The 13,412-nt window shown below is 53.3% G+C and overlaps 1 protein-coding gene across 3 annotated transcripts in view; it reads right to left on the bottom strand.

Annotated features, from left to right (window-relative positions):
- Positions 1-1,762: 1,762 nt before the first annotated feature.
- Positions 1,763-13,412, bottom strand: part of GRIN2A (glutamate ionotropic receptor NMDA type subunit 2A) — a 327,406-nt gene continuing 315,756 nt past the window's right edge. The window contains exons 11-13 of one of the 3 annotated variants that reach the window (XM_081297656.1): positions 12,204-12,442; positions 3,331-5,173; positions 1,763-2,827 (exon numbers count right to left, since the gene is read on the bottom strand). In XM_081297656.1, the coding sequence (XP_081153782.1) occupies positions 3,371-5,173; positions 12,204-12,442 (2,042 nt within the window). In that variant the 3' untranslated portion in view covers positions 1,763-2,827; positions 3,331-3,370. Of the gene's footprint in view, positions 5,174-12,203; positions 12,443-13,412 lie in introns of all 3 variants that reach the window. The other 2 variants (XM_081297657.1, XM_081297655.1) reach the window with 2 other exon arrangements.

Here is a 13,412-nt window from a genome sequence, read left to right as displayed (position 1 = left end):
AAATAAGATGAGAAAACCAAGGAGAATCCATGAGACACTCATTTGTGGTGGTGGATAAAATAACGGAGAGAGGTGGACGGGGTGGTGAGGTTATAATCCCTCCAGCTCTTGGAACCTCACTGGTGGGGAGATGGACGCACTGGGAACTGTCTGCTTGGAGAACTGAACAGAGCCACAAACAGCCCCAGAGCCCGCAGGTGCAAGGTTGATGGAAACCACTTTTGTGAACACCAAGGTCCCCAGAGTAGAGTTTATGCCCAGAAGACTCTCTCACAGAATACTCTCAATTAGGTGACCATGTGTGCCACTACCCATGGGCAGGAACCTGGCCATCGCATCCCAGTGCACCTCTCTGAGGACTGGTACAGAAGGGGGAAGTCACTTGTGGTCACTGAAATGTCAGGAGAGATGGCAGCTCTGACTTCATCCAGGTAAGACCTGGGCATTCTGCTGAGACGGCATCAGCCACCCAGATCTCAGGGCTGGGACGGTACGGAGCCCTCTGTAATGGGTGCAGAGCTCAGGGCCCCCATGAGCCCCCCTCCCCTCCCTCACCAGAGGCACCGTTTCTCATGGGCGCCACGTCTCTGGTTTTACTTCTTGAAAGAACTGAACTGACTTGGGCTCCCTTTGCATCGCTTCACAGGACGGTCTCTCACTTGGAAACTGCCCGTCCGACCAGTGGCTGATCTTCCTGTGGAAGCCATGGCCTGTAAGTTCAGTGAGAGAACGGGGGATGGAAAACGTGTCTACGGTACAGACTCTAATTTCCAACTGTTTTCACTGTGACTAGTTTTAAAAACACCTCGGATATGAAGAGAAGTCTCTGTCTCCCACCGTATGATTGTGGGCTTTCCCCCAAAGCCACGTTTTTAGTCTCTTCCTCCATCAATGTCTGGGGTCAGCAGCCAGCGATGCTGATCTTAGGGGAAGGCTGGCTGACGGATGGAATCAGCCCAACTGTACTGTCACTCTCCGTGGAGACTGTGTGTGGCATTAGGCAGCCCCCTGGGCTCTGGGGACACCCGAGGAAGACAGAGAGCCTCTTTGGATTGGTGAGACATCGTTGCCCTGTGTTCCGAGGAGGCTTTTAGAACTTACTTCCCGTGAAGACAGGCCAGGCTCACGAGGACATGGCAGTGACCTCGGCTGGGTGAGCCCAGGGCTGGGATGCGAGGGGAGGGCAGAGTCAGAAGGGGCTAGAGACGGCGCAGCCACAGAAACTTAGATGAAGGTCAGAGATAGGGGTGACCTCCCAGGTCCTTTTATCCAGGTCTCCCCATTTTGGGGTCTTGAAAAGATGCAGCATCCAAGAAACAAAATGTCGTTTTCAAGCCTGTGGGTCACCTGCACCACCTCCGTCTCCTCTGACTAAGACGATAGGAAGATGTTCCCTCCCAGGCCTCCTCTGCTGCCTACTGCGGACACTCAGATTCATCTCAGCCCCTTCTCAACATGATGGGAGTGTCATGGGGCAGGGCACCTTTCCAGAGAGAGCCATCCCCAGCCTCTGTCCGCTTGGAGAAAAACGCTGACTGTGGAACAGAACACAGCCTGAGGGGAGAAACGGGTCGTTTTTTGCTCAACCTGCCACCCTGTTTCCTTCTCCAAGAGCCCAAGCGAACCTCAGTAAGAAACCGGGAAATGGTCAGGCTAGTTCCACCACAGCTCAGGTTTCTGTAGGAGGCTACCAAGGAGACTGAGGTCCTCTGCACAAACGGATGGCTGTTAGCCCAACTCTTTCCAGGATAGTTGTGTATTTAAAAGATACTAATAGAGTAGATCCATACAAAATGTTTCAGTCATATCGTTTGCTGGTTTTATGATATTTAATTTTGAAACTAGAAAATTCTGGTCTGAAAAAGTGTCATAAAATAACAACGACCTTTATTTTTTCTGTTTGCTTTTTTTTTTTTTTAATGCGGCAGGTGCTGTGCTAAGAAGTTCCCCAAGTGTAAATATTCCCCTCTCTGCCTCCAACTGTTTTTGATAACGAGAGTCACCCGTGCCGTGCATGCCCGGGTTTTAGCAGAGTAAGAATGAGATGAGACAAACGCGTCTGGGGGTTTTTCACATATTTCTGTTGGTGCTGACGAGGCAGTTGGCCTTGGAGAGAGAGTGTGTGTGTGTTTCAGCAGAGAGAGCGCGCGGCTCGTTCAGTTCATGCACAGTTTGGGGGGTGCTCAGGGAGGAGGCATGAGTGTCTCATGTTTTGGAGACTTTTGATTTGAGGAGGTTGGGGTGGAAATGAGCGTCCAAGAGCGTTTTCTGACATTAAGGAAGATAAACCTAAAACCATGCTAGGCTCGGGCAGACAGATGGCACGGTGCTCCTTACAGATCACTGTACACATATGGCTGTTGGCACGTGTCACCACATTAACAACTCTGGGAACAGAAACACACAGCTAATTAGACACCACCATGGCTGTTCGGGGACGGGACAAGTTACGGTTCCGTTGGGAGGGTTGGGGTAACAGATACTATACAACCCTGAGTCGTCACCAGAAGGGAGGAAATGCGAACTTACGTACACAGGAGTCTTCGGGGTCAACTACAACGGCCACTGTGTCGCGGACAGAAGATCCACACTTAGGTATCGAAGACACACACGCGTTAGTTTATGCAGCTCTGAGCAAGACCATCAGAGCCCAGGATGAGAGGAAAACGCACATCAACATCCAGAGAGGTCCCTGTGGCTCCGCCTGAGAGTCCCTGTGGCGTTTCGCTCCAGCTGTGTCTTGGAGGGACGTGGTGAAGGGAGTGGAGGAGCCACGCACACGCTGATCTGCTATTCTTGGGGGAGCCTGGGGCTCTCGGGGTCGGGCCTGGGCATGAGGGGCAGCATAACAATAAAGTGAGAACGGTCACGAGCCAGGCTTCCTAACCTCCCGCACAGGTCCACCTCGCTCCGGTGCAGGTGCGTTCCTAACTGTCCTATTGTCTGTGTCAGGGTCACATGCATACCATATTGCTTATTCTGTATCAGAGAAACCATTAGGCATTTCAGATGAGGAAATTACATGGTGGACCGATGTTAATGGGATTTGCATACAGGGAACCCTAACATCGCCATCGACACTCCTGGGCCATGATTGCCACCACACCTGGTAAGGCATGTCCGGAGACCTGCCCTCTTTTTTGTTTGTTTTTGGTTAAGGACTCAACTCTCTGGTTTCTGCTGTGCTCAGCACACAGCTCAAAGATTCCTTGAGTGGAAGATTATGGCATGAGCCATGTGCAAAAGAGCCAACAAAAATGACCTCTCTCAGCCCTCCTCCTCCTTGCAGGGCACTGTCGGACGACCACATTCACCCTCCAGAGCGCTCACCACTCCAAGTTTCCCTGTGACAAAACATGAATGGGAGAGTTTAAACGTCAGATTCGATACTAGGCATTTTCTTGTACACGCGTCTATTGCTGCAGGAATTTAAAACCCTGGGGGTAGAGTACATATTATTCTTATTTGCAGCATAAGGCATAACATGCTCCGAAATATACACATCACTGTGGCCCCGACTGTCCCTGGAACAGTGCGATGCCGTGGACCTCAAGGACGACCGAAGGTAGCTGTCATTCACGGCCTGCGAGGGCAACGAGTGTTTGTAGGGGTCCGAGGGGCATCTCCCGATCGCGAGGCGCTGGTCATCCGCGTGGGAGTGCAGGAAGGGGTTGTCGGAGGTGTGGTCTGGCAGCAGAGACTGGCTCCTCTTGCTGCCCTCCAGGCCCTGGGGGAAGAGGGAGCCCTTGTTCCCCGAGAGTTTGCTGGAGGGGACGCTGAAGAGGCTCCCGTACAAGTTGCCCTCCAGAAGCCGCTCCCTGTCCTTGAGGCTTATGCTCCGGGAGGGCCTGCCCAGGTCCGTCTCCCTGGGTTTATCCAGGATGTTGTCGTAGGAATGCTGGCGGCTGATCCTCAGTTTGCTCTTCTGGAACTGGAGAGCGTTGTTCTGCGCCCAGTCCTGCTGGTAGACCTCCTCCCGGGGCGTGGGGTTCCCCGTCTCCTGCAGCATCTGGTCTTCGTCGATGTCGTAGAGGTTGCCCATCCGCAGGCAGGCGTCACACTTGAAGGGGGACCTCATGGTGAAATGGCCAGAATAGGTGGGCAGGTTGGAGAGGCAGCTCCTGCAGTGGGTGGAGCCCTGGCGGTAGCGGTCGCTGCCCTCGCTGTGGGGGGACCCCTTGTCTTTGAGGGTGAAGTGCTTGGCGTAGAGCTTGTACTGGTGGTCGTTGTTGGGAAGCCCGTCTTCGTGACGCAGCGGGTTGCGGTTCAGGGGCAGCGTGGAGTCCGCCTTGTGGAGGTTCTCGTGGAGGTCCTGGTAGGTGTCCGGGAAGCCCACGTTCTCCGGGAGGGCCAGGTTTTCCACGAACTGGGGCGGGTTCAGGTGGAAGCTGGGCTCCTTCTCCCCGTCGATGGTGTAGATCTTGTCCCTGGGCGAGCCCGCCTTGGTCTTCAGGTAGGTGCGCTCCACCTCGCTGCAGTCCTTGGGGAACTTGGAGGCCAGGGACCTCTTGAAGTTGTCCTTGGTTTTGTGGCTCTTGTTGTTGTCCAGCTCCCGGTGGCACGTGGCACGACTGGACGCTTCGGAGATGTCCGAGTGGGCCACCTCTTCGGGAAGGTACCGGGGGCTCTTCAGGGAGTGGGTCCTGTTCTCCACGGTGGTCCCCTCGTCCCTGTGGGACACGGGGTTCTGGCTCAGAGAATCCTGGCGCAGGGACTCCATGGACTTCTTCCACAGCTGCCGGGGCCTGGAGTTGCCTTTGGACTCTGTGCTCACGGCCACCTCCACGGTGTTGGGGTTGGACTCGTTGAGGGTGAGAGGGTGCTGGCCTTGGAACACGTAGTTGTTGAGGTTATCCTTGTGCCTGTTGGCGACGAACGTTTGGAGCTCATTCATGTTGTCCCCAAAGATGCTGTCCTTCCCCTGAAAGGACCTGTTGTCCGAGTAGATGAGGTTCCCCTTGTCTGACACCATGTCCATGATGAGGGACCCTCTCTGGGCGAAGTCCGGGGCTCTTTTGGGTGAGTCCAGTCGGGAGTTCATGTTGGACATGTTGGACGTGTTCTTGGCCGACCGAAGGAGCTTCAGCATGTTGCTCTGGGACCCCGTCAGGCTGAAGTCTGGAGATTTCTTCTTCTCTTCGATGTGCACTCCATGAATGCAGCTGTAGATGCCCTGTGAGGGAGCAGGACCAAATAGCCGTCAGCATCGTCCCGTGGTGCCAAACCGTTCCCACCTGGACCTCACCCACAGAGGGGAGGCGAGCTTCCTGTAGGAACCCCGGAGAAACAGCAGTGCCCTCTGACCCCCGATGAACTCCTCACTGAACCTCAACTTATAAGGCCTCAGGTTTATCCGACAGCTCCGGCTCAGCACTACCTGGGCCTCGAGTCACACGTGGAGTTTGAGAGAAGGAATCAGCCAACCTTCATACAATTGTAAGTCTCTGTGCCTCAGGACTGACCCACCAGGACATTCAGTCGGTCCCCCAACACCTGCAGCACAGAGCCAGACTTATCCAAGTTCTCTAGCAGCGTCTTTGGAGTTTGGACACCAGAGAGTTAGCTATTGACAAAGAATCCAAGTCCCCAGGCCAGGGTCACTTACAATGGATTCTTTTCTGGAATCACCCGCCTGTGTGCGGAAGCCACCGAGAGATCAAGGCATGGAGCCAGAGGAGCCAAAAGAGGCTCGAGAAACTCCCTGTCCTGGGGCACAATGAAGGGAGGATGAGCTCCCCGAGAGGCAGTCAGACCCCTCATGGAGGGACAGACACAGCTGCTGGAACAGGACGGTGGCAGGCCAGCTGGCCATGCTGTGGGGCTGCTGAAGGGGAGGCCACCAGGTGAAGTGGCTTGAACCCTGGAGTCACCCTCCTTGACTTGTTATCAACCTGCTCTGTGTGTGAGTTTGTGCCATGCACTTGGAATTGGGTTCCCATGGCTAATGATCGTGATGAGTTCTCATGACACAGAGACGCCTCCGTTCAGTCCGTCCAGGGAACTGAAGGACTTAGGGACTCCCGGGCAGCTGAAGTATGGCACTATCACCTCTAAGTCTCCTCATTTTCCACTCCTTTCTTAGAAATAACTTTTCAGTGTTTTTTCAGTACTGAGGATTCGGGGGTGATTCACCACTGAGCCCCATCCCCAGCCTTTTTTATATTTTATTTACAGACAGGGTCTTGCTGAGTTGCTAAATGCCTTGCTAAGTGGCTGAGGCTGGCTTTGGACGCACGATCCTCCTGCTTCAGCCTCCCAAGCTGCTGAGATCTCAGGTGTGTGCCACTCTACCAGGAATAGCTTTGTTTTTTGTTTTCACTTAAAAGTGTCTGTTTAGGGCCAGGAGCGAGGCTCAGTGGTAGAGGGCTTGCCTAGCGGGTGTGAGGTCCTGACAGCACTTAAAAAAAAAAAAAAAACCAATAATGACTGTTGAGCTGTCGTCAGGGACAAGCTCTTGACTCATGCTCCTGTAACAGGCAAGAGAGCATCCACGACATTTGATTTGTGGCCGCCCACTTTCTCCCACCCCTACCCCAGACTTTGGCAGCTGTACCTAAAGGAAACAATCGGCTCCGGGCTGCAGGTCCTCCCAAGACTAGACAACCCCGGAAGGGATCTGCACAGCTGATTCAGCAGCTGCTGAGGACTGTGGCATGAGCTACGGGAGGTTTGTGTGATTAACTGACTCTGATAATGGAGGCTCCACTGGTCCCCCACGGCGGCGACCAGCTTACCCCGCAGGGACACTCGGGGACTGTGGCAGCCTCGACTCATCTGCACGGTCGCATTATTCTGGACATTTCTAAAGACAGTTTCCACAGCAGCCTTTTTGGAATGGTCAACAGAAGGCCGACCCTTGCGGGTTGGAGCATTCCTCTAACCCTCTCCTCCGGAGCCTCTGAGGCCCCGGATGCTGGCCTGTGGCTTTAACTTGCATTCCCCTCTGGGGCCTGTGTGGTTGGCTGTTCATCCTCCTCACTGCTTGAAGGGCTCTGAGGCATCCACACTGTGGGTGTGAAAGTCCTGCAATGTCCCAGGTGCCACCTAACCTGCACGCTCACCTGTGCCTCCTGGCCCTGTTCAGTGATATAACGACCTTAGCTCTGGCCTGGGGGGGGGGGGTGCTGCTCCTCTGGATGGAGATCAGGTGCTTCCTGACGTCAGAATCGGCTGATGACTGCGCTTTTCCTTCTTGTTCTCAACATTATGAAAACACTAGTTTAATTTGTTTTTTTTCTAAATTTGCAGTTTTATTTTGACCAGCTCCCTTTCTCTGCCTGGAGATTCTAGAACTTTCCTCCCTCCCTTCTCCCTCAGAGCAATCTGCTCCCACCGGTCAGGGTGAGCTGGCCCCTGTGGTGCTGGAGGAGGCCGGTCAGGAGCTGGGCTGGTGGCAGGAGGTGGGTGGGGGCTGCTTTCGGCTTCCCAGGACTCACGAGACACCGCTAAGGCAGGTCCCAGGCACCCATCTGCCCGGTGCAGCCACAGCCAGGAGGCAGAGGGAAGGACCAGCCAGGTCTGGATGACCGCATCCACCAAATGAGTTGAGTGGCCTTCCAGATCACTGCCCAGGAGGACAAGAGCATATCACAGGAAAACTGGAAGAGTTGGAGGCCTGGGACCCACTGGACACGGGTCCGAGCTCTGACATCCATCATCCGTATGGCCTTGGACAGGTCACTCTGCACCCCTGAGAGCCTCGGTTCCCATGTTTGTGAGTGGGACTTGTGCCCTCCTCCTCCGTGGACACAGGGCAACATGAAATAGTGCCAGGAGAGCACCCAGCACAGTGTGTGCTCCATAAATGTCACCTGTGACCTGCCCTGGCCTGCTCTCACCCTGGCTGGAGCCCGCAGAGCCCATTCCACAGAAGCTGCAGGAACACACACTGCTCTGTCCCACTGAAGATGGGCTCTGGGAACTCACTGGGGCCCAGATCCTACCTGGGGGCCAAATGAGCCCCCGGACAGGGTGGCTTTCCTCCCTGAACCCCTCTCTCTTCTCTTCTCTGTTCTTCATGGGGCCATGGGAGTAGGATGCCCTCTCGTCCCCTCAGTGGGCTCAGAGGGGACACATGGGCACCCTCCCTGGGGGAGGCCCTCTGCTGCTCCCCCAGGTGCCTCCCCTGCTGGGCCCCGACCCTCACGTGTCTAACTTCTGTTGGTCCTGACTGCAGGATCACCAGGTGTGTCCTACATCCTGCTTCCGGCTCCCGTTGCCCATCACAGGGCAGGTAGACACAGCTCCCACGTCCTGGCCTGTGGCTCGCTGCACCTCCCACTCCTAGCACTTTGGGTGGCAATCTTGGTGGCTCTGCGGCTCTGTTTTTTTTTTCCCCTTTGGTAAAGGAGGGGATTGAAAACTCAGGGGCCCTCCACCACTGAGCCACACGCCCAGCCCTATTTTGTATTGAGTTGCTTAGGGCCTCACTGAGTTGCTGAGGCTGGCTTTGAACTTGCAATCCTCCTGCCTCGGCCTCCCGAGCCACTGGAATTACAAGTGCATGCCACCGTGCCCAGCCCCATGGTGATTTATTTTTATTTATTTATTTTCTTTTTGCTGGTGACAGTGAGCATTTTTGTCTTAAGTAGAAGAGAAAGTGTTTTGTAGAGAAAACCAAAGGAAAGAGCACCCCAAGACAGGAGGGTGCATTTTTGTAAGACACTGAGAAAGAAGGGGGGGAGGGAGGGAGGAAAGGGCTACCGCTGTAAGAGAACTCGGCTCCCAGGTTAAATCAGTGTCTCCTCTGAGCTCCAGCCACGCCCCTTGGCAGTGCCACGATGCCTGAAACTCGGCTGGTATTTGCGCTGCGCCCTCTGGAGTATCTCAGGATGTGCAGCCCGCGGGGAGGGGTGGGGCTGCCCGCTGAGAGCCGAGGGCTTCATGTCTATTGGCTGGATGTTCACTGTGCTCAAAGGAGGACTGATGATGAGAAGATCTAGGATCTATGCAGAGAATGTCTGCCTTGGGGCCATGTAAATTTCAGAGCATTAGGGATCAGCATCCTTAGAAAGGAGCCCAATCTCTGAAGCAGACTGATGCATGTGACCAACTCTGCCTGAGAGGCAGATCTCTCTCTTCGGGCCTCGCTCTAGCCTCTGGGTGAAGTGTGCAGAGCCCTGTTATCTCAGGAGAACAGTGAAGCCCGAGGTCCCACTCTGGCCTATGGAGCCTCAACCTCCCGCTGCAGGACGGGCGGGATTGGGGCAGCCTCACAGGGTGCTGTGGAGACTGGAGAGTTTGGAGGGGATGCCCCGGCCCAGGCCTGCAGTGAACACACTATGTGCACTGTTGCTGCAAATTCCCTATGGCGGGGTTTTGTTTTATTTTAAGCAAATGATTGCGTGGACGCAGTGAACGGGGTTCTGCCTGGGCGTTGCTCCCCGTGCTGTGAGTTAGAGTGGACATAAGATGCTGAGTGTGTGGACGTGCCTGAGAGGCAAGCTTTGCCGGTGGAGGCAGCCCTTGACCAGAAAGGAAGGGCCTTTTTATTTTTTGGCAACTCAAAGCCGACTCAGCCTATTCTGAGCTCCCCTCATAAACAAGAGGCAGGAAAGTATTAATAAGAACGAGAATTTCCTCCTCATACAGATCAGGTTACACTGACTTTAAAATAGAAATTTTGGGGGAAGGAGAGCCAGTACTCAAGGAGGGCTCCCCGCAGCCTTTGGGGACACAGCAGTGATGGTACCTGGGAGTCCCCATGGGGATCCAGAAGTCCCTGCTCACATAGCACCAGGGGCCTCTCCCCCTACAAGGGGTGGCCAGATCCCCCTGTCCTGCAGCAACACCAACACAGCCTGCTCCCAGCTCCCTGTCCTCTCCTACCCCTCAGGAGGCTTGGAACGGGGGCCAGGGACTTAGCTCATTTTTGTAATGATGATCCTATCAACTTGGCTTCCTTCAGGGGTTCTCGGATAGAGGAAATGCTCTTCCAAAACCAAGCAGGATTTACAAGCAAACGCAACAGTGTGCATTTGCTCAAGATAATCCCAGAATCATTTGGATATGAAAAGCCTTTGGTAATTGGCTGGGAAAATTAAAGTTGGCATAATACCTAGCTATATGCATGCACATTGTTATTTTTAAGCAATCTGTGTGTTTAGATGCCATCAAGCTAATTAGGAAGTATGTATTTGCACAGAACCCAAGTTTGGAGTGCTATTAAATGGAGAAAATAAATCTTTCTCACTAAGCTAATGTGTACCTTCCGAATCTCTAAAGTTTTTAAAATCGCCAAATGCTAAGAATACACAAATTTATTTTAAAGTGATTATTTAGTTTTCCCAATCAACATTAGCATATAAAATCAGATGTTTTTAAATAATGTTTTTTTAAACCATATTTCAAATTCTAACTCAATTAAGCTCTTTCAGGGTGAAAAAAACCTACCAGGTGGTAAATGGAAGAAATAGGTACAGATGGAAGAATGGATGGATGGATGGATGGATGGACAGATGTGTGGATAGACTGACTGGAAGATGCATGGACAATAGCAGGTATGTACATTTCTTACATGACAGGTAGGGGTGTGTCTACGTGGTGGCACACGTGTGAGCGTGTTGTGTGAGTTGCATGCACATGTGTGTCCACAGTATGAACTGTATGAATGTCCTGTGTTGCTCACGTTTGATGGTTTGTTGTTTGTGGAAGCGTGGGGGCTTTTGCTGCTCCTGACCATCTGGATTCAAGCCCTGTCTCCACATCACTGGCTGTGTGATCCGGGAGGACTCTCTCAACCTCCACTTTCGAGTGTTGCCATTTGCAGATCTGGGACTACTAGCACTACCTTCCTCACCTTCAGACTGCAGATTAAGTGAGAGGAAGGACATGGAGTCCTTGTATGTACCTGGCCTGTGGAAGTGCTCCATCTACAAGCATCCCCATGACGGAGGAATTCCGTCACGTGTGCCCTGGGAGGAAAGCACACTTCCAGACTCAGCTCTGGGAAAGGAGGCTTCCAGGAGCCACCCGTGAGCTGACTGAAGCAGGTGTATCCTGTGTTGTTGTGTGTGTTGAGCTGTGTGTGATGAGTTGTGTGTGATGAGTTGTGTGTGATGAGTTGTGTGTGTTGAGCTGTGTGTGATGAGCTGTGTGTGATAAGTTGTGTGTGATGAGTTGTGTGTGATGAGTTGTGTGTGTTGAGCTGTGTGTGATGAGTTGTGTGTGTTGAGCTGTGTGTGATGAGTTGTGTGTGATGAGTTGTGTGTGATGAGTTGTGTGTGATGAGTTGTGTGTGTTGAGCTGTGTGTGATGAGTTGTGTGTGATGAGTTGTGTGTGTTGAGCTGTGTGTTGAGCTGTGTGTGTTGTGTGTGTTGAGCTGTGTGTGTTGTGTGTGTTGAGCTGTGTGTGTTGTGTGTGATGAGTTGTGTGTGATGAGTTGTGTGTGTTGTGTGTGTTGAGCTGTGTGTTGAGTTGTGTGTGTTGTGTGTGTTGAGCTGTGTGTTGAGCTGTGTGTGTTGTGTGTGTTGAGCTGTGTGATGAGCTGTGTGTGTTGAGCCGTGTGCTGTTTTCTGGTGGATGTGCATGGAGTTCTCTGGTGCTGCAGGTCTCTGTTTCATCCAGGCTCTGCTGGGTTGCACGTGGTTTTGTTAGAAGTCTGTGCGCGTTGCGTGGTGTGTGACGCAGATCTGTTTTGTTGTGCGAATCATGTTACAATGACGTAGAAGTCTACGTACTGGATGGCATATGTGGGTACTTAGGATGGAGGCTACAGGTGGAGAGGCTTTGTTTGACCCCTAGTCTTTAAATGGAATTAGTTACTAATATTTAAAAACTGGTTTCACATAAAACCAGAGGACACTTTCTCTTTTGAAAGTAGAGCACCTGACAATGTCGGCCATACTTCCCAAGAGACAACCCCGAGGGCAGCTGAGAACGGCCGCCTCCTTCAGGTCAATAACACGCCATTTGCCCCAGTCTCCGGATTCCCTGCTGCTCCCCCGTGGAGACTCCACAATGTGGCCAGGGTGCTCGTCTCACCTGGGCCGCTCTCCTCAGCCCAGCCTGCCTCCCCCTTCCCATTCCCTTTCTGAGTTAGACATGCACAAACCCTGGGTCCTTTCTGACAAACCCAAGCGGGAGGGTGAGGAGGGGAGGATGTGCAGACCCCCAAAGAAGTAAAACCCGCCCACTCCTCTGGAGCTCCTGGGCTTCCTGGACCTGCCCACTACCCCAGGACGTAGCCAGCCATGGCACTGACCCTGCTGATGGAGAAGAGCAGCCCGGGCCGGTCGGAGCACACGCCCGTGAAGCAGAAGCGCAGCTTCCAGTAGAAGAGGTGCTCCCAGATGAAGGTGATGAGGCTGAGGGCCATGGCGGCGGCCAGCATGTAGAACACGCCCGCCATGTTGTCGATGTCCAGCTGGCTGCTCATCACCTCGTTCTTCTCGTTGTGGCAGATCCCCGTGAGCCACAGAGTCTCCAGCTCCTCCATCTCCCCTGAAAGGAACACAACACCCAGGCATTGAGGACCAGAGGGGTTGGGGACAGAAGTGCGTGGCCTACAGCTGTGTGACCTTAAGGCCGCATGGCCCCCTGGCCGCTCACTTGCTGAGTCAGGATAACAAGGGTGAGGCCCCTGTTCTCATCACCGTGAAATTGGAACCGCGCTCAGAATAGAGGCCGGGGCTCGGTGCCTGCTCTGGTTTGGTTTGGGTCATTGCTTACCCACCCCGGCCCCCAGGACCCCCCCCCCCAGCTCTGAGCAGGATGTGGGGGCCGGCCAGCAGCAAGCTGACTCCGTGGCTGGCCTGCTGTGGACCTGGAGCCACAGTTACGCCTTCTGTGGAATGTGCAGCCCCTGCTCAGAGTCGTGGTGAGCACCCTGAAGTGCCTGTTCCCAGTCAGTCCTCGTAAACAATAGCTTGTGCTGCTCCTTACTGTCGCCCAGAGAAGGCCGCCCGGGGCCTGGTGGAGGGCAGCCCCCGAACAGATCCGTTCCTTCTTTCCCATCTCTTTAGAACATCCAGAGTCACTCCAAAAAGCCACCCACCCGCAGTATACATGGGACACAAGACTTCAATTGAAGAAGACGTCTCCGGCTCTGAATGGCCCCTTTCGAACTAAACACCTCCTCGCTTCAGTCGCAGTTAGAGGAGCAGGTGGGGTTTTCAATGAGAGGAAACTGGTGGGCATGCTTAGCATCATCCTCCGTCTTTGTCATGTGGGAGGAATTCTCTGATCTAAGCGTCTGGTAATTACACCGACTGTCGGGCAATTCACTAAACCATGGCACTTAAGACGATGATTCAGCCTTTAAAAATCATCTTTCAAGGATACCGATAATCAAAGAAGATGCCTGTAATGTTAAATTCAGATTATAGCTATATGCATATATGTGCATATGTAATTTCTAAGATGCGATAAGAGACATTTGGAGGAAAATAAATACTTCAAGTGTTTTCATTGA

This window comes from Spermophilus citellus (assembly GCF_964194105.1).
Source record: "Spermophilus citellus genome assembly, chromosome: 6".
Taxonomy (NCBI): Eukaryota; Metazoa; Chordata; class Mammalia; order Rodentia; family Sciuridae; genus Spermophilus; species Spermophilus citellus.
The sequence above is the reverse complement of the archived record's forward strand: the minus strand, read 5'-3'. Positions and strand labels throughout refer to the sequence as shown.